General features: G+C 37.5%; 1 protein-coding gene across 1 annotated transcript in view; it reads left to right on the plus strand.

Moving 5' to 3' along the window:
• The window catches only part of ACSS3 (acyl-CoA synthetase short chain family member 3), a 158,604-nt gene that overhangs the window by 123,008 nt on the left and 13,453 nt on the right, over positions 1-22,143 (plus strand). Inside the window, exons 11-13 of the mRNA XM_036456557.2 lie at positions 2,372-2,435; positions 17,274-17,355; positions 19,705-19,827. Of these exons, the coding sequence (XP_036312450.1) occupies positions 2,372-2,435; positions 17,274-17,355; positions 19,705-19,827 (269 nt within the window). The remainder of the gene's footprint in view (positions 1-2,371; positions 2,436-17,273; positions 17,356-19,704; positions 19,828-22,143) is intronic.

Below are 22,143 nucleotides of genomic sequence, written 5' to 3' on the forward strand. Positions count from 1 at the left end.
ATTCCCTCGGGCTCCATTCCCTAGCTGCATAATTAGGAGCGTCATCTAACTTTTCAAACCTTCCTTTCCTTACTCCGCCTGCTTCAGAGGGCTGCCGTGCTGTGATGGCACAAGGAAGCTTTAGCACAGGTCTGCACGCAGTCTAAGCTGGGAAGGGCCTGACATCTCAGAGCAGCCAGGTGGACTGACTCGATGCAGACTCAGACATTCATTTTTCAAACAAAGAAAATGAGGCGCCCAAGTTGGCATTTGCATAAGGTCACACAATTTAGTTTAAATAGGTTTGTGAGGAAATCCAGCTTTGTGGAAGAGTATGATTCCTGCATATAATTCCTATTTGCACGCAAATTATAAAATTGAAAGATTTGTCTTCTGTTTCTCCAACATGAAAACATTCTATTTTCCTGCTAGGACAATGACTAGTTAAAGTAATGTGGATCATTTGGTTTAACCCAGCAGGTATATTTATAAAAAGACACGTAAGATATTTTTTTTAAAGGGCAGAAATAGGTATTCTGTGAAATCCAGGCTTGGAAAGGCGAATCCAGTGTTAGTGAAACCCTCCCTTTAAACAGTTCTGTCATCCTTACTCCTTTTGTCAGAAAAATTGCTGTAGTGCTGAGCCATCTATAGACACTGAAGATGTGGGAGATGTTGAGCACATTTCCCTTCAGTAGTTTCAGTGCCGTTTTCTTATCCAGCAGAAAGGATGAGTTAAGCTTTGATGCCTCATGGAATTTCAGTACAGACATTTTTTATTGTCTGAAAGCCATTACAGGTTACACATTAGAACTAAAATATTCATAACCAAGGAAATAGTGACTTTATGACTCACGATCTTTATATGTTTGATGGCTTTTCAGAGATTCAGAAGAATAATGTAACATTCAATATTAGAATAAAAAGCAGCACTTATTTGAGAAAGGAAAAAATACAACTTTTTTGTATGTGTGAAAAACATTCAGTATAACATTCATTGAATATCTTGTACAAGTGTGTCACTTTATTTCCACCCCCAAATAATTCTTATACCAACACCACGAGAAAAGAATCACCCTCCCTTTTTGGACGGGAAAATGAAGGGGTAAAAGGCTGTGCGCAGGGACACATAGCAAACAGCCGCTGTTCTGGGATTCCGGGACACAAAGATGAAGTAGGCTTGGCCTCTACCCTTCACGAACTCACAGTCTAGTGAGAGACAGATAGCTGCCCTGCTAATAACTGTCAGAATGGAATTTTAAAACAAAGTGCTCTGGGCACACAAAGAAGGGAGCCATTAATTTTTTTTCTGGGGAGAATGCCCTTCTTTTCTCATAGCTTCTTCCAGTGGAATAACCTGGATGGATGAAGCTACATAAAGAATCTATTAAAGCTTAAAACATGATGATACATCCTCATTTCCAGGTTCTACTAAGGTTACTGAAAGTGGATAATGCTTTGATCTAACATCATTCAGGATTTTAACAGTATAACACAGAAAGCACTGGCATAATATTTGGGAAGGTTAAATTGACCTGTAAGGCTTGTAAGTAGATATGAAGTCTTACATCAGAAAAATAGGGTTTCCAGGCTTTTCAGTGCTTTATGTTTAGTGCTTGAAATATTTTTTTGGTATATTTTAAAACTTTACTTGTTTCCTTTAATTTTTGAAAAGCTGAACATATTTTTAATGTTTTTTTTTTTAGTAGAATAGAAGGATATGTTTAAATGGATATGAACATAGATTGTGAAATTACTAGTTTGTTTGAAATATAATGTCTTTATGGAAAATTCTAAGGAGAATTCATGGTCTTGTTAGAAATCAAAAGCATGTATTCTACATTTTTTTGTGAGACATTTTCATTTACACACACACTCACACACACACACACACACATATAAATAAACTAGTGCCCTGGTGCATGAAATTCATGCACATTAAAAGAGAATTAATTAGAGGAAATATTTTAATATTATTATTTTCCCTTTCTCTATAATATAAGTGTCAGAGATGAAAGAAAAGTCATAAAATATATATGAAAATCTCCCTCCTGTCAGAGTCTGGGACGTGCCGCAGGACCCAGAGTCAAGTCCCTGCCCACCAGTGCACACCTCGAAATTGCAAGAGACCAAGACCCTGGTGGCTCCATCCCTGTCAAGCCCTGCAGGGTGAGGGGTGTGACCTCAGGTCCCCCAGCCCCCTGTGAGAGTGCGAGGGTGTGATGACCATTTGCATATTAGCTCTTTATTATATAGGATGGTCTTACAGGAATTAAAAGATGCCTCTTTTTAAGCTACAGTTTTGAGTGTTGAATATAGAAAATAGGGAAACATTTATGCTTTAAGGTCATGCATTTTTAGTCAGAGTATTTATTTGTATTTTATTTTGCAGTTATGATTTTGGACGACAACATGCAAAAACTAAAGGCTCGGTGTTTAGGAAATATTGTGGTAAAGTAAGTAAAATTGCAATACTACTATTTATAAGAGCAAGAACATATATTAATAATAAAAGGGTATTATGCTAATTAGACCTCATATCTTCAAACGTCATTCTGGACATCCTTCCTGACAAAACCAGGGTTGAAGGGAAGCCGGCCAGGGTCCCAGGTGCCTGTGGGTGGCCTGGGGGAAGCTGGCCAGGGTACTGGGTGCCTGCGGGCAGCCCAAGGGAAGCCGGCCTGTGTCCTGGGGGCCTGCGGGGAGCCGGAGGAGGGAAGCAGCCTGAGTGCCTGCTGTTGGCCAGAGGAGGGAAGCCCGGGTCCCGGGTGCCAGAGGTAAGCGGGTGTCTGAGGTAAGCCAGTCTGGCAGCCTCGGGAAGGAAGGCCTACTCTCACAAATTTTGTGCATTGGGGCTTTGGTTGATATATAATTTTAAGAAAATGAAATGCTTGCAATGAATGATATTATTAGTGAGGAGGTTACAGAATGAGCTTGAATACTGTTTGCAAATACAGAGTGCCAATACTTACAATGTATTCATGTAAGTCCCATAAATTAGAACAAATTTAGATACAAACTTTAAAAATTGTATCTAAAATTTTTATATATATGTATATATAATATATGTATAATATATATATGTATATATAATACACACACACACACACACACACACACACACACACACATATATATATATATATATATATATATATATATATATATATATGTATGACTTTCCTCTTTTTGACAAATATTTTAGGTTGTTGAACCAATTTGGTTTATTGTTGTGCATCGCTGTTTTTCCTTAACCCTGTTTTATTAGCATTTTAACTTTCTCTGCTTAAAAATGTTTACCCCATTCTAAGCCTCTTAGTTGTTTTTTCAAAACTTATGTTCATAAATAATTCTGAATGAATATCTTTGTCTTGCCCTTTCTCCCTTTCTGATAATTACTATAGTACTGAATAGTGTTCTAAAAGTGTAATTATTGAGTCAAACACTAGCACAATATAAAATTCCTGACTCATCAAGTATAATTTGCTGTTAACATTTTTTGTCATTGTTCATTTGATAGACAAAGTGCTAAAATTTTAAAATATTTAAATGTGCCTTGATTAAATCCATACTTTAAAATTACCTTGCTGATGGAAGCTGAAGTAAAAATTGACTAAGCTGGGAGACACATAGAATGTATCATTGTCTTTTCTTTCTTTATAAACAAATTTTTACCCGGGACCGATTTGGCTCAATGGATAGAGCATCGGCTTGGGGACTGAAGGGTCCCGGGTTCGATTCCGGTCAAGGGCATGTACCTTGGTTGTGGGCATATCCCCAGTACTGGGTGTGCAAGAGGCAGCTGATCGATGACTCTCTCTCATCGATGTTTCTAACTCTCTATCTCTCTCCCTTCCTCTCTGTACAAAATCAATAAAATATATTAAAAAAAAGACAATTAAAAAATATATATAAACAAATTTTTAAATTGCTACCGAGAATATGATTTTGTTGATTTAAAAAAATACATATTTTATTGATTTTTTTTACAGAGAGGAAAGGAGAGTGATAGAGATTTAGAAACATCAGTGAAAGGGAAACATTGATCAGCTGCCTCCTGCACACCCCCTTCTAGGGATGTGCCTGCAACCAAGGTACATGCCCTTGACTGGGATCGAACCTGGGGCCTGTCCACAGACCGATGCTCTATCCACTGAACCAAACAGTTAGGGCTGTTTTTATTGATTTTTGAGAGAGAGAGAGAGAGAGAGATTGGTTGCCTCCCTTTCACCCTCTGACCAGGACTGAACCTGCAACCAAGGTATGGGCTCTGAGCAAGATTTGAGCCCACCACCTTTTGGTTTGTAGGATGATGTTCCAACCAACTGAGCAACCTGTGTAGGACAGAACGTGTCGTTTAATAACTGACACTATTCAACGTGCTTCATTAGTTGCTTTAGTGCTTCTGACTTTGGAATTTCCACTGAATGGTTTAGTAAAATTTACTGATATGGTTTGAGTAGAATGAGCTGCTATAAATAAAGAACATTGCATGTCAAGTCTTCTAACAGGTTTGTTTTCCCATTTATTTGGAATAGTTTTTTGTTGTTTTTTTACTTGGCATTCTCATATTGGTAGCAGATTGTCTCTGGTTAATAAAACATTTTAAATTCTGTGAAAAGTAAATGAAAAATAGTAATTTAAAAAATATTTCTTCATGTAGAAGTACTTTAATTTTACACAACCCTAATAAAGGAGATACACATTCTGATTCTTACGTTATCAGTAAACATATAAGCATTTATCACTTTTATTACAAGTTTAAATTTTAAAACATTTTTTTTGTAAGTGGAAAAGTTAAATGTTGAATATGCTAATTGTTCTCATATTTTTCTGAATCAGGATGCATATAAACATAAGGCTAGTTGAAAATTGACCTGTACGGGGGAAAATGTTGTGGATTGCAGGAGGGCTTGCTAAAGAATTAATCGAACATGGTTTTGAGAGCCTTTAAAAGCACTCCAGCAGCATACATTTTTATATAATCTCCCAACTGTAAGCGAGTCACCTATTTCATAAAGCAACTGTTGCAAGATCTCAGTGGTGGCACTTGATACCAGCACAACTTTAAAGCCCTCATGTGCTTGCCCTCTAATTATCAGTGGCTTTGCTCCATATCCATTCAAAAATAATATCCTCCTATATAATAAAAGCCTAATATGCAAATTGTCTTGACTGGGAGTTCAACCACTCATTGTGATGTGTGCTGACCACCAGGGGGTGGCGCAGACCGTGGTGGGTGTCGGTGATGCTGCACTAGCAGAGGGCGGCAGTGGAGGTGCTTCCAGTCCTGATGGGCCCAGATGAGAGCAGGACCACAGCGGGATGGTGGAGCAGGTGGTGCCAGATCAAGGCCAGTGTGAGCTGGACCAATTGTCCCTCTAGTCGCCCTTCCAATTGCCCTGCAGACAGTGATGGGGGCAGGGCTACTGCTTGGCTCTCAAGAGCTGAGTGCCTGGCCCCAATTGATCCCCCTGTAGACAGGATGGTGGAGCAGGTGAGGGGGTGGCACTAACACTTCCATTACAGAGCAAGGGCAAATAGTAATATTAAAATATTTCTTCTAATTATTTTCCTTTCTATGTGCATTAATCCATGCACCTGGACACTAGTAATATACTAACACCCCACAGAAACTATAATTACTTTTTCTTGAAGCCATTAGTATTACTTCAACTAATTGAAGTAACATGACTACTGCCAAAAGCATTCTAGGTTTAGATTGCTGCCAATTCAGACTGATTTTCCTATCTCTCTATTCATAAACAGGGAATTTTATTGTTCATATCTGGGATTTTTGAGATTTCATTATAAATTATTTGAGGATACAATGTATAATGACATGCAGTAGACTTTGATTCTTAAGTTAATAGTGAAACGAGGTATTTGGAAATTTGATCTAATATATATATATGTGTGTGTGTGTGTGTGTGTGTGTGTGTCTGTGTGTGTGTGTAATAACTTTTTCTGAATATTTTTACTTTACTTTCTAAATATAATTATACACACACACACACATATATATACACACACACATATATATATATAATTATATTTTAAAAGTAAAGTAAAAATATTCAGAAAAAAAGTTATTACCAATATCTTTTTTTTTTATCCTTTGTTCTCCTTTCTTTTTTTAAAATTTCTTTATTGATTATGGTATCACATAATTGTCCTCATCCCCACATTCCCATCCCAAACCCCTTCCCACATATGCCCCTACCTTCTGTTGTCCATGACCACTGGTTAGGCTTAAAAGCATGCATACAAGTCCTTTGGTTGATCTCTTCCCTCTTCCCCCCACCCTCTCCTACCTTCCCTCTGAAGTTTTACAATCTGATCTATGCTTCCCTGTCTCCAGGTCTGTTTTTGTTCATCAGTTTATGTTGTTCATTATTTCCCCTAGATGTGTGAGATCATGTGTTATAAGCAATACACTTATAAGAACCGAAAATGAGACAAGCCATAATGGTCCTGGTGAGAGGCAAATGAATTAGTCTGTAGTGAGTTTCTTTCTGGGCCAACAGTTATTTTGAGTCCCGATTTCAATGTCAAACAGTTTCTTACGTGTACATGTCAGCAATGATATTTTAGTTCTGGAGGGTGGACAAATGGTGGTGATAGAACAGTTTTTGAAACATTATTTCAGGAATTCATTTTTGTCTGTGTGAGCAAGGATCTCCTTTTTAAACTCACACATCCAGTATCCCGATCTACCTCCTTGACCTAACAATTATTCCTGCATTCCAATGGCTGCTTGTAGTACTCATAAGATGTTCTCATATTTAGCATCTAATCTATCAAGAAGAATTGTTTGCGTCAGTCCATGTATTGTCTGGTGTGCCTTTTCTAGAATGGAAAAAGGCCAATGAATTATTTTTAAAGCACATAATAAATAAATGCTAAATTGAATTAAATGAAAAAAGCACACCTTCTTAACTTAGTAAAAATTATTGTGATGTTTAAAAAACACAATGTAATGTAGAGATAATCATTCTTTGTCTGTGGACCACACTTTATTTTTTTAATTAATTAATTTTTCTTTGTAGAGAACATTTTAAAGAACATGTATTATCTGGAAGCAGAGTCCTTTCCAGAGACCAGCTATATTACTGCTGAGTCCCCTGGTGTCCTGTAAATGGTGTTTGATTAGGGATTATATACAGTGTCCAAGGTCCACAAAATATCTGAGATTCTAAACTCTAAGAAATGCATAGATCCCCAAATTTCAGAAATACATAATCAACATGTTTAATTAAATATCTATAAAATTTTACATTATAACAACTTCACAGTCAATTTAGTCTTCATATTTTTTATTTTATTTGCAAATAATTTTTAGGCTGTACTTTCTCACTTCTCATGATTCTCATATATGTACAATGGTAGCTGGGAAATAATAACCAATGACATTTGAAACTTCAAATGATTTCAAAAGCAAATTTACAACTTACTAATTTTTAGAAAATGTTCCAGTTCATATGGTACATTATTATATTTTATTTTATTTTCATGGATGAGGGGCAAGGCCACTAGTAATAAAAAGGATTAAGTCCATGAAGGGCTTAAAACTGCTGGCATCAAAAGCTACTATTTGGCATGCTCTGTATAATAATTAAGGGGAATAGCCTTTGAAAGAGAAACATTTTCTAATGCTATTTATGTTCACTAATTATACTTACAGTGATTAGGAAGAATAGAGGGGAAAATTTGCATGGAAGATTTGAAAAATATGGGGTTCAAACTACATTAAAATAAGTCAATAAAAGTAATGACACTGTTTTAATCTTAACTTTTTTTGCTTTTTGTAAATATTCTTGTTTTACAATAAAAGCTATTGTAAATAGTATAAAAAAGATGGAAACTATTTCTGGCACTCTCTTTAAAATTTGCAGCTATAGTAATATTTCCATACTTCATAAGATACTAAATGTAATAATTCACTTTATTATATTAAGAATAGAGGCATGGTACACGAATTAGTGCACAGATAGGGTCTGGCCGGCCTTCCCAGATAGGGGCTGATCCCAGCCAGAGGGAGAGGACATAGGAAGTTGGCTGGCCCTCCCCATCCCTGATTGGGGTGGGTCTGCTGGGGGGAGAGGCCGCAGGAGGTTGACTGGCTGGCCCTGCCCCCATTGGGCTGGTTGGGTGGCTAGCCACAGTGCACATCATAGCGATCGGTCTTTCCCATCATTCCTGTTGTTTTGGTCACTTGGCTTTTATATATATAGATGACTCATCCTAAATCACAAAAGTGATATGTAGTCATTTTGAGAAAAGTGCTTGATCCCCTTTGGTATTTCAAACTCCTTTGTTAAGGCTTTCTAGAAATCTCAGCTTTACTCTCCTGGGGATTCCTTCACTGGAAGGCAGGCATTTTAGTGATTTCTAAGCCATTGCAGAGTTTAGAATCCTGCAGTTTTCATAGATTACTTGCACTCACAGGATTAACCTTTCTCATAGAAAATGACATTTCTGCACAGTTATTAGAAAATTCTTTTGATTTTAAAACTTACTCCAGGCAGTTAATTTAGTAGGAAAGTTAGGATATCTGAATTACTATGAATACAAAATGTTCATAAATTTTAGAAGGTGCCCCTGCAATTGCATCTAGTACTCTAAATTGAGAAATAAAAATAGGAGTCAGTAATTTCCAGTCAACACAAAGCGGAGCATGGGGGAGCATTTTAACCATAATTGCCTTCCTCAGTACCACAGCGCTCACTGTTATTAAAGCCATAGGTCTCTGGCTCTTCCTCTTTCCTGGGCAGACATTTTCTCCAACTAGATCCAGTGGTTGCTATTGGAAGTGTGGCTTGTTTGCCTCCTGCTGTTTCCATGCCCTGTGCCCTGAAGGCAGTGACGGGTTGTGAGAGAGCTATATGACACCATCCCACTGCCTTTTACTCTGCTGTCTGCCAATTTCTCAGCCTCCAAATATTGAACTGTGGGCCCTTAATGATGTTAGTTTCCATCTTTACAGCTTAGAAGGGTGATTTAGTCATTGTGTTGCTGTCTTGGGGGAGGGTCAAAACAGCTTCTTTTTATCAGTGTATCTTTTGAGCAAAATCAAGAATGTTATATAATTCTAATGCTCTTCTTTCCTAAATCTCATTTACAGATTTCAGTATAATAATTTAAAGCCTATAACAACACTGTTATGTGGGCAGTGGGGTAGGCATTATCCTCATTTTAAACCCAGGAATCTAAATATCATTAGTAGTTACATAGCTAAAACTCACATTTATTACCTTCTCATTTGTCTGCCCAGAGAGAAAGAAGCTATGGCCTCGTTAATTTCTTCTGAGAAGATAAAAAGCAGCTTCATATGAAAACCCTGAGTAAAGCCTACAGAAACCATAGGAAATATTGGCAATACTTCAGATTCTCTAGGGAACAGGAGTTATATGTTCAGTTTACTTCTGTTACCACCTGGGTTCCTGATGGAGCAATGACTTCAGACCATCTTTTATCTGGCATTGATGGCTGCTGCTTGTATTGGGTTAGGAAGAGCCCAGGGGAGGCCCAGCTGTAAAGCAAGGCAGGCTGGTGCTAGTGCCAGGTCTTGGGCCTTTGATTGATAGGTTTGAGGCATGCTGACTTCAGCTACTGCTTGTTTGGGAGATTTTAGTAAAGTCTGAAGCCTGAGCCAGGACAGGCAGTTCAGATGGAAAAGCAGCTGCAAACAGCCTGGTTGGGCCTGTAAATTAGATGGGTGGGATCTCGGAGAATCACCAGGGTGGAGGGAACAATGTGAGCTAGGCTGATGGAAACTCAGACTTGACAGCTTGTCAGCTTAGGGATAAGGTGGGGTCTCAGCATTGACCCACAAGAGCAGCCCTGTCTTAGAGAAAGCTGCCACCAAGTTCTTGCTTTGATGCCAGACAATCCAGTTCCTCCCTGTATGTCCCTGTATCTCCCTGAGTCTTTGTCCCAAAGCTGGAACTTAGAGGGAGCATATTCATGTAAGTTCATCTGCTGGCCCTTTATGAGGAATTTCCTGGGTTTCTGTCAGGCTCCCTGTCATTCAGCCACAATCCCTGCTGTGTTTTACAGCCTGGAGTTATGGGGACTTCTTTTCCCAGCTCTGGCACCCATGAGCTGGAGGTCTGGTGTGTGACTGTGACCCCTTTCTCCTCACAGGACACCTCCACAGCCAAGATATTTCTGCAGGTTAAAATAAGTCACATGTGGGTGTTGGACCAGCCTGTTCCTTACCTCCTACCAGTCTCAATGTGCTCTTTTTTACTTGTCTAGTTGTAGGACTTCAATTCAGCCAGCTTTCAGGTGGTTCTGATTGATGGTTGTTCTGCATTTTAGTTGTAATTTTGATTTGGTGTGAAAGCCTGTGACAACCAACGTTTACCTACACCACCATCTTGGTTCTCAAAAGATTGGTCTCTTTGGGAAAGGACATTCTCTAAGAGGAACTCCTGATTCATAACTTGAGAGAGTTTGTAACAAAACTTCCCTTTTCACTCTACTTGGAATATTGGAAGAGTTGGGGAAAATATCACAGGGTGGTAACATTTGATTTGGGGTTTGATGGATGAGTATAGGCAACAACCAGCATATATCTTAGTATTTTCATAAGTTTTCCTTCCGTATGCCACTCTAATGTATTTTTGTTATTAAAATCACACACACACACACACACACACACACACACACACACGTCCTTTTTCTATCACTTCAGAAAAAGAGCCCCAGTGTAGACTCTATTCCAGAAGGAAGACCTGAATGTAATATAAAATGATGATTAGGATAGCAATGAGGAAAGTGATCATTTGGAATATCTAAAAAAGTTCTGTTCTCTGTGCTCTATAGCTCATACACACATCACTTCTGTCTGGAGGTTATTGCTTCTCTTATTTTTTTTTATTATTTATTTATTTTTTTTACTTCATTGATATATATTCACAAATTCTGGAACCCTCTCTTTTCTACTTTTCTTAAGGACTTCTAAAGTGCATCTTCCAAGATTCTTTCTTTAGAGTCCCTTTTTTAATATTCAGATAACAACATCTGAATTTTTAAAGACACCAGAGTTTATTAGCGAAGAACATAGAGCATTTGTTTATTTTATACTAGTAATTACCAAATGCAATTTCTCATCTTGCCTTTTAGCATGTTCCTCAATTATATCTGGCAATAATGAAGTAGTTTTCTGGGAGAATCTGAAAAATGGCTTGTGATAGATACTTAATGCCATTTCCAACAGCTCTGTACCTTGGCTAGTGTTAAAAATCTTTTCTTCTAAGTAAATCTAGCAGGATAGGGTTTAACCACTTGCTGTTGAACTTCCCTGACAAACATCTTAAATGTGTACATATTGTTGTTATTTAATTTACTTGATGGACAGACATCATTCATGACAGCCTCCCTACTGTATTCAAAAGAACACTCATTTCTTGTAGTGCACAATAATGCCAGGATCTTCTTGAGTCTGAAGCCAGAGTTTACATCTTTGTATCCTCAGAGTCTAACACTGTGACTGAGGAACAAGCACCCACCATTATTGATTGAATCAAGAAAATAAATGCATGGGTTAATGCATGCATACATGATAAATGAATAAATTAATAAATGAATGAACAACACAATTGAATAATCCCTCTGCTGTTTTCTTCTCTAACTTCAGAATTTTCATCCTTTTCACATTGGCCAATTCTATTCAAATCTTTGTCATCCTAAATCAGCCTCTCTACATTAAACCACTGATTCATATCTCTCCTTCCAGTGACCCACACTTTTAAATAGTATAGTCTGACTTCACTGCCTCCACTTAGGTACTTCCTGTTTACTCCTTAATTACTTTAGTATTGCCTCCTTCACTCTATTTAAATGGAAATCCTAAGGATACCCAAAAATACCTTAATTACTGATTCCATGACTCTGTTGAATTAACTTTCAAACATGTGCACTTCATTTAACCATGTTGAACACTCAGTCAATATGAACACTCTGCTCTGGTGATTCCAAAGATACTATTTCTCTTAGTTCTCATACATCTCTTATTTTTACTTTACTTTGTTCAATGTTTTTATTTATTTATTTTTTTAATACTGATCTTAAAGACAAAGGAAGGGCGACAGAGAGTGAGAGAGACATTGATCAGCTATCTCCTGCACATCTCCTATTGGGGATCCAGTCTGAAGCCTAGGCAGGTGCCCTAACTAGGAATTGAACCAGTGTCCTCTTGGTGCATGGGATGACATTCAAACAACTGAGCCACACCTGAGGTCAATAGTCTTCTTCTTTTGGTTCTTCTTTAACACTAGTATTTGATCTTGAATTTCTCCTTATTCTGCATTCTCTCCCTAGAACTACCCTTGACACATTATTCTTAATTTTCAAGGTCTATAGATATAATATTCTTATGTAGACTTCTCTCACAGGAAAGAGAGATAGTATAAAAATACATACTGTTTCTGTTCTTCAGAAAATTTATGCAGATATTTAAAGTTTTGTGAACCAGCTAAGATTATCAGGGATCTTTGAAGAATAGAGACGGTAAATGTATTCAACTTCTGGGAAGTGTAAGATATTCCCTTTCTTGCCAATAACATTTGTATTGAAAAATGTGAAACTCTTGGTCCCATATATACTCATTGAATTAGGTACATATTAAACCACCAGGGAATATTCAGTACACTACATATTAACTCGTTTGGATAATTATTGTAAACATTTAGGTATCTCCATTTACAGTGACAAAATAGTGTCTAGATGCTGGTGGAACAAATCTTGAATTTAGAGAGATAAAATGACAGAGATGCTTTTTAATAGTCTGTCCTTTTATATGCATCATGCTTAGTAAGGGCAATGATATGTGCTTAAGAATTTGGATCAGAATATCTGTATATCACCAATCATGTGGGAACTAAAAAACAGCTGCTCTCATTAAACCTGACATGTGCATTCTAATGTGCCTCAGACCCCACTACTCTCTATTGTCCCCAATCCAGCCTGAATGTCAGTTGTCACACTTTGTTATAGTTACCTTTTACTTTTCTTATTGTAGGGAAATATGTTCTTATACCGCTGTGTGTGTGTTTTTTTTTTTTTTTACCGTATTTTCCAGCGTATAAGGAGACCCCTAATTTTACAGTTAAAACATATGTTTAGGCCTATATTCGCTGTATAAGACTACCCCCCACTTCCGAGGCAACACCAGTTCTTTTTTTTTAATAGACCCCCTCTCTGACTCTGGCCAATCTGAGCAGGCTTTTTACTAGAACACAGTGTCGTCTTATAAGCTGGAAAATACGGTAAATGTTACCATGCCCTGGCTGATTTGGCTCAGTGAATGTGGTGCTGGCCTGTGAACTAAAGGGTCCTGAGTTCAATTCCGGTAGGGGGCACATGCTCAGGTTGTGGGCTTGGTCCCCAGTGGGGGCCATGTGGGAAGCAGCCACTCAATGATTCTCTCTCATCATTCATGTTTCTGTCTCTCTTCCTCTTCCTTCCTCTCTGAAATCAATAAAACTATACATATTTTTTAAAAGTCACCAAAAATGAAAGAATGAACTATGCATCATATTTAGAATGGTCTCCAAAAATGTATACACACTTAACAGTTGATAGCTCAATTGATGTTTCTTTCTTTTCAGATTTAACACATTGGAATTAATAATTATTCAAAGTATATATATATTGGGATATACTGTATTTCTTGGAAACAACTGAAAATTACTTGTCATTTAATGTGCAAGCAGAATGCCTCTCCATAGGTTTATTGTTGCTGTTTACATTTAGTTGGCTTTACTCATGAATTATATTTCTTTTGGTCCCTATTGGATTTTGATTGCATTTTGATTCATCATCTTTTCTTAGTGTCCCCTTTACTTCTTTATCCTTGAAAATGTTGCTAGTACATTTAGAATGATTTTTAGTGGTTGCCATTGTCCATTTTCAGTTGAATATTTAATCTTATCAAATAAAGAGGGAATATGCTAATTGACCATCACACCCTCAAAAAATGGCGGTCCCCACAGACAATAAGGAGGGAATATGCTACGCCCTCAAAGATGGCTTTGCCCACAGCCACAAGATGGTGGTGCCCAGTCCTCTCAGCCCCGCTGGGGCAACAGACAATTGGCATGCCTGGGCCCATTCCCAGGCAGGTCTGGCTGCTCCGAGTGCCTGCCTCTGGAGTTCCCCAGTTCCCTCAGCACCCCCAGCTGCCCAGGGCTAGCCCAAGGTGCAAGCAAGCATTGGATGTCTGCCGGCATCGGATAGCGGCTTCCCAAGTGCCCAGGGCCGTACAAGGCTCAGGTAACAGGGCCAGCCGAAGCTTGCCCTGTTAGCAGTGGCAACAGCAGATGTGTGATGGGGGCATTGCCTTCCCCTGATCACTGGTTTGCCTCCCACCCCTGAGGGCTCCTGTACTGTGAGAGAGGGCAGGGTGGGCTGAGGAATGCCCCCCTCTAGTGCTCATTCACTCATTAAGGAATATTTGGATTGTTTCTAGCTTTAGGCAATTATAAATAATGCCAATATATATATATATATATATATATATATATATATATATATATATATATATATATGTATTCAAGTATAGGGTTTTTTTTTTTTTTGGTGCAAAAATTACTTTTTTACTTATCCTGCCAAAAGCAATTTGAATTTTCATGCACTGTGCCTCTAGTAATTAATAATTTCACACTGGGTTATAGAATATTAACATGGAAAACTGATGAAATAAAATTATTTACTTGACGGTTTAGAAGGATTAACATAACAAAATTAATAAGAAGGACCTGAGGGGATTACCTGCTTTCTGCTGAGTTTCTTCACGAACAGTAATAGTAACAAAGGCAACAGCAACAACATAGCGACATCTCTGGAGTTTTTTTGTTTTGTTTTTGTTTTTTTAACAAATCACAAAATACTTTCACATACATTTTAAAATATTATAAGAAGTAAACCTAAGAAGGGAGATCCTAATGGGAGGGTGGACGTGGTGGTAATGGGCAATTGCAGCTGGATCCCACTTGTAACCTGTTCTCATTTTTTGCTTGACAGAAAATGAGATTACAATTCAGTGCTTCCCATTTCTAAGGGTGGGGTGGAGGGTGCATGAAGTTGCTTCATGTGAGCAACTTCGTGTTCAATTTTCTGTCTACTTCATGTTCAGTTTTCTGAGCATCAGCCCTGTGAAGTAATAGTTTCACTTAGTATTTTACATAGGCGGCTATGTTTTTGAAAATCCTTAAGTTTTACAGCATCTAAACTTCCAAACTATAAAACATCTCAAATGTTTCTGCATCCAGAAAACACATTGGGTGATGATTTTTGTTAGGTGGCACTTCCTATAGGGAACTGATATAAGAATCTATTAATTTATTTGTAAACTATTGCACAAAGATTCATGCAATAGGCCTTCCTTCCCCTGGCTGCCAGCACCGGTTTTCCTCCGCAACTCAGGACCGAGGCCCTCACTCTGGCTGCCACCTTCCATCTTTGCTCTGGCCAGGGTGCTGCTCTTGTAGCTCTCTTCATCCCCACCCTCCCACTCATAGCAGGTGTCCCGCTCCATTGGTGCCTATGTATGCAAATTAGCCCACTATCTTTGTTGGGTTAATTTGCATACTCACTTCTGATTGCTTATGGGAATCATGGAGGTATGGTCAATTTGCATATTTATCTTTTATTAGTGTAGATAGATGGTAAATAAATAGATGATAGGTAATAGATAGATAGATAGATAGATAGATAGATAGATAGGATATTAAGCACTTGCTATGTATATAACACCTGTTTGGTCATATGGAGGAAAGAAGGAAATATAAGAGTGTTATTGATGGAAATGGGGTTCTTAGAATGCTGCTGGAGTAAGAATTTCTGGAGTCCTCCATGGGAGGGTGAGGTATGATAGAAAGTTTTGTTTCTGTGTAATTACACCCCTGAATTCCCAAGGTCCCATTTCCCTCAGTCCCATCATAGAAGAAGTGCAACTGTGGTTTCAGCAGAGCTAGAATCAAAGCTAGAGTCCAGAGTTTCTGCTCCATATTGTAGCATGCATCCAGTCCAGTATCAGGCTAGCTTAGTTGTGTTCCCCAGTGGAGTTCATCAGCCCATTGCATGTGGGGTCTGCAGAGCTGCGGGGCCACAGGGGAACACAGGCAGGAGCAAAGCCACAGTGACCAGAGAGCTAACAAAGTGGTGAGCCAAGAGCCAAGAAGCCACAGAAGCCACACAAGAGAACAAATTCCTTTGTCTAGGGCCGTGTTCGGCAAACTGCTGCTCTTTCGCCACCTGTGGCTCTTTCGCCCCTTGAATGTGGCTCTTCCACAAAATACCATGGCCTGGGAGAGACTATTTTTGAAGAAGTGGTGTTAGAAGAAGTTTAAGTTTAAAAAATTTGGCTCTCAAAAGAAATTTCAATTGTTGTACTGTTGATATTTGGCTCTGTTGACTGATGAGTTTGCCAACCACTGGGATAGGAGATTATATATTTCCAAATTCCCATGGACTTGTAGTGGCCCTGCCCCTCTAGCCAAAATCTGTGTTCTAAGGTTTGACTGACATGCATCTTCCCTATGTCAATGACTCACAGTGCATGCACTCACCTCGCCTTTGGGGGACCCTTTCTCCAGTGATCTGCAGGGAATGGGCCTGTGGCTCCCTGGGAAGTGTGAAATTGCAGCTTCCTGGTAGAGCTGCCCAAATGACATGCTTATAATATTTGGCCTTCCTTTTGCTCCTTTCCTCTTTAATAACTGGCTAATTACAATGGTATCAAGAGGAAACTAATTGGAAAAAAGAGATATATACTCCCTAGGTTTGCATGGTCATGAAAAGAAATAATTGAAGGGAGAGGAGTGAGAGAATTCACAGATTGGGGAGGCACATTGCTTGTGAACAAGATTGTTTATGGGATGTTTAATTGGCCTGTTCAAGATAACTAAGAAAGAAGTGAATTTATTTGACCACGATAGAAGGCTATTTTTCTTAAAAAGTAATTTAGTGATGCATTTTTGGCTTTTTAAATAAATGTTATACTTCTTTTTGAAACAGTGGTTGCTGCTAATAATGACTCAATGCCAAATGTGTGCCCTTCCCAGAAACCTCAGCCATCCCTCAATGACTCTGCTAAGTAGAGGTCAACTATTTCAGCTTCAATTAGATATGATCTATCCAGCAGATTTAAGGGTTACATCTTAATTATAGGACTTGAATTGTAATAGTCTATCACACTAGAACATTATTAGTTCTAATCTTTTACTGCTTTTTTTTTTTTTTTTACTACTTTTATAATAATTCTAACTGCTCTGTTTTTATTTAAGGTTGCCATTACCACCTGGGGCTTTTTCAGGACTCTGGAAGAATCAGGAAGCGTTCAAGCACTTATACTTTGAAAAATTTCCTGTAAGAACTTTATTATACTTTCTTTTCATCTTCTTATAGACTTCTCTATAGTTCTTGGCAACTTGCTCCTTAAGAATGTAAATGACAAAGCAACTTTGAAAAGATGTCTGGACCAGATTCCAGATTTCAGGGATAATAATGCCCAAACTACATAAGTAAGTCACTTTTATATTTATTTTTATTACTCTCCAGACATAAATTTTCTCAGTTTGTTTTAGCAACTTCTCCTGGAATTTAACAGCCCTTCTGTGTCGAAAAGTTTTTGTGAGAGTAAAACTTAGTTGTGCTCTCTATATTATTTCCTCCATTGGACTCCGTCTGAGATTGAAAGCACCTGATCAGAATTGTACACTGTCATTAAGACCCCTTGACCACTTCTGCTCCTGGTTATTGAGCAAAAAACAATTGACTTGTCAGAAGTTGTATCTTTCCATCTCTTTTTGTATTTTTGACATTCTTTTCTGTGTATTCTCTGAGTTATTTATTTTAAAATCACATTTAAAAATACAGATACAGGATAAAGACAGTGTTCTCAACAACCAGCACCCAGTGAACTGGATAACAAATAATGTCGTCCTGTTTTCTGTTTTACAATGAACCTGCTCCTCTGTGCCATGGTCATGTGTTTTATGTCTGTTACAGAACTTTATTGATAATACACATCAGGTCCCACAGTCATCTTTTTGCTATCATCTCATTTCTATTTCCTCCCTTGAGAGAGATACGTGGTCTTCACTATGCACTAGGTAAAGAGAATGTTCACAGTTTCATTAAAAGGAAAAAGTAAATCAAAGTATTTAGCATTCTATCTTTTTTATTTGTGAGGGAAGGACAGCTAACTTAATCAACTATACAAATGACAAAAATTAAAATAGCTTCCTTTAGAAAGAGACCTCACAGGTAAATGGCCTCAGTGGCCAAGATTAAACATAGTCCTGAGGGACTGGCGAGGAAGATTTGTTAGTATAGTGGACATTAGTCCAGTAGATCAGACCAGTCCTCAGAATACTGGCATGATTAATTACAACCTGCCAAAAGCAAATACTCCATGCATGTAGTTTTAACATGATCACCTTTAACACTGAAAGCTTTTTCAATGTCCCAGTTTATGTTTAAACTATAAGTAGTTTAAACATAACTGTACTCTGTCTTGTTATCCTGATCTCAAATTGCTCATCTAAGGGGTTAATAGCAGAGGATTGAGTGACTTGACCATAGCTTAGAAGTAACAGAGCTTATATTTGAACCCCTGTAATCTGGCTCCAGAGTCCACGCTCTTGAACTAATACCTCACTTTCCTTCTCTAATAGTAATTGCAGTCCTTATTGCAATTAGTGCCAATTATTGAGGACTCATGATGCACCAGGGTCTTTCCTCTTTACATGGACCATCTCCTTTATGGCTCAAAAAGCCTTAAAAGATGAGCATACTGAGCGTGAGGAAGATTCAGAAACAGAAATAGTGACTCACTGGGCTCAGTTCCAAAGCCCATGCTCCCAGACATAGGTGTCAAGATAACTCAGAGGCATTAGCTACAGAATATTTATTTATTTTTTAAAAAATATATATTTTATTGATTTTGTACAGAGAGGAAGGGAGATATAGAGTTAGAAACATCGATGAGAGAGAGTCATCGATCAGCTGCCTCTTGCACACCCCCTACTGGGGATATGCCTGCAACCAAGGTACATGCCCTTGACCAGAATTGAACTCGGGACCTTTCAGTCTCCAAGCCGAGGCTCTATCCATTGAGCCAAACCGGTTTCGGCATTTTCTTTATACTTACTCTTGATTCTTCATTCTACAATATATGACTTTTGGACCAGTGAAGAGGTACTGCTCCCTGGAGCTGATTAAAAAATTTAATTTCATACTGACTACTTTATTATGTTTCACTGGAGCGAGATTTCAATCCTAATCCATGTTAATAAACTGTGCTCTGTTTTATAATTATTCATAGAGAGATTTAAAGCTTTTAATTATTAGCACAATTAGAGAATAAATCTGCCAAAGAATTACTTGGCAATACCAAATTGGAAATGTTGAGCTATTACTTTTCACTTTAAAAAAAGAAATTTATTCATAAGCTTTACAACTCTAAGACCAAAAGCTTAATTCAAAATACATATAAGAACATTTTAATTTATTCTCGGTTATTAGTGAAGCAAAGAGTTTCTATTAAGCTTTCAATAATCAAAAGTAATTTAATTTCATAGGTTAGTTATAAAAAAAAGTCAAATGCATACAATAAATTAATTTTGAGACATTTTATACATTTTATCAACCTTGAAATGATTTTATTACCCAATAGTATATGCTAATTAGAGATTTTTTTATTCTGATTTTCAGGGATATTATGACACCATGGATGCTGGTTATATGGATGAGGAAGGTTATTTGTATGTTATGTCACGAGTTGATGACGTGATAAATGTTGCAGGTCACAGGATTTCTGCAGGTGCCATTGAAGAGGTATTGATGAATATTGATCTTCTATGCTGGGTACTGTTTTGGAACAGAGCTGAGCCAAAGTCAGTACTGAGTTTAAATTATTCAACCTGGAAAATCACCACACCCTTCATTTCAAGGAGAGGCTAGGTTACTCTGCTATCTTACCTTCTCCTGTGGTTATTCATGTTCTCTATACACTCCACCATTTCTGTCCTAGTGATAGTACGAAATTTTTATGTATATGTTATTTATGGGGCGGTTTATATACACTTGTCTTTTGATACTTGCTCCTTGATTGCTTCTAGCTTCTTGATTTTTCTCCTGCTTCATAACCAGGTTTGTTCATAGTCTTAAAGTGGTGTAAATTTAAACATTTTATTATACTATTAAATCATGAGAATTTTTTGCCAATATATTTTACACAAAGTCCTGAGAAGAGATTTTTAAAATGTTTTTAATTTTTTACATTTACATAAAGTAAAATTCACTTTTTTGTTGTATAATAATACAGGGGTTTTTTTGTTTTGTTTTTTTGTTTGTTTTTTACTTATATATATTTTATAACCATCACCATAGAAGGGATACAGAAAAATTTCAACACTATCAAAGAATTCCCTCATGTCATTTTCATTCTCTGACCCTCTCTATTTCTAACCCCTGAATTTTTTGTTTCCTTGTTTACATTCTCTAGAATGTCCTATAAAGAAATAACACAGTACTAGTACGTAACTTTTTGAAACTGGGTTATTTCACTCAGGAAAATACATTTGAGGCCATGCCAGTAACTGTGTATATCAGTAATCTGTCCTTTCTTTCATATTACTGTGCAGTATTCCATCTATGGCTGTGCCAACCAGTTAATGTACCCATTAAGCTGTGTTTTTCAACCTTTTTTGGGCAAAGGCACACTTGTTTCATGAAAAAAATCACGAGGCACACCACCATTAGAAAATGTTAAAAAATTTAACTCTGTGCCTATATTGACTATATATAAAGTAATTCTCTTGAATAGGAATCAAATAAACACAAAGAAAGTATTTTATAATTACTTTATTATGAAATATTAAGTAAACAAAATAGTGAAAAATTATAAAATTCTTGTCTTGTCTGCACCTACGGCACACCAGGCAACATCGTGCCGCGGAACAGCGGTTGAAAAACGCTGCATTAAGGGATATTTGGATTGTTTCTAGCTTGAGGCAATTATAAATAATGCTGGGGGGAGGGGCTGTAAGGGGCGGCTAGGTCAGTGGGTGGGGCAGTATGAGGCTACCAGGTTGACAAAGCAGGGGCAGTTAGGGATGACCAGGCCAGCAGAGGGGAACAGTTGGGGGCGACCAGGCCGGCAGGGGGGCTGTTCAGCTTTTCATTGCTGGGATAAACCTCACTTAGTTGCAGTGCATTATTGTTTTCGTATGCTGATTTAAAAAAGGGTAATATTCATTGTTCTGAAGTTAGTTTTGTGTGATAATTATAAAGCAACTTTATATTTTATGGATAATATTTATAGAATATTGTCATCTCTTTTCCATTCTTTCATTTAGAATCTATCTGGATATTTATGCTTTCTGTGGATTTCCTGTAGATATGAAATAGTAATAGTTGAATCTTGTTTTTATCTTTATCCACTTTTTATATCATTTACATTTTAATTAATTATTGATATATTTATGTCTACTAGTTTATTAGCTGTTTTGTTTGTTTGTTTTGTCTTTTCTTTTTTCACTTGCCGCATATCAGCTTTTCTCTCTTCTTTTAAGTCATTTTTGTAAATTTAGTTTTTTTCCCTAAGAAATTTTGTTTCCATTTATTCTAAAAGTGTTTGCCCATACTTCTTGGACCATTTGTTAATTTTATCCTGAATGTGCAAAGATGTGCTCTGGATAATAGACAGATTTCTTAATAATAAGTGTGTCATCACCTTCTTACCCCAGATCTTAATCCTAGGTAACCCATGAGAGCTGATGGGAAATGTCCCTACACAGTAGCCAGACACTACCTAGATGAGAAATAAGGAAAAAGATTTTTCTCTGCTGATAAAGAGGAAGGAGGCAGCTACCTTTTCACCTCCTGGAAGAGCCTTGTTGAAAATCTAAGGGCCTGAATCAAACTTCAACTCTTTGATATGTAAATAAAATCTCTCCTGGAGCAAGATAACCCTTTGTCTTCAAGCTTTGCAACCTAGAAATGTTTCTGAGGCTTCATCTTTTTGACATGTAAATATCTAGGAAGAGAGTGAACCAGTCTCCCTAGAACCTTGGGAGTTTAATCTAGGGGTTAAGCAATAATCATTTGGTCCTCTCAGGGAAACTAGAAAAAGTGTATTATCCTGTTAGA

Source organism: Pipistrellus kuhlii, unplaced genomic scaffold (genome assembly GCF_014108245.1).
Source record: "Pipistrellus kuhlii isolate mPipKuh1 unplaced genomic scaffold, mPipKuh1.p scaffold_m20_p_3, whole genome shotgun sequence".
NCBI classification, from domain to species: Eukaryota; Metazoa; Chordata; class Mammalia; order Chiroptera; family Vespertilionidae; genus Pipistrellus; species Pipistrellus kuhlii.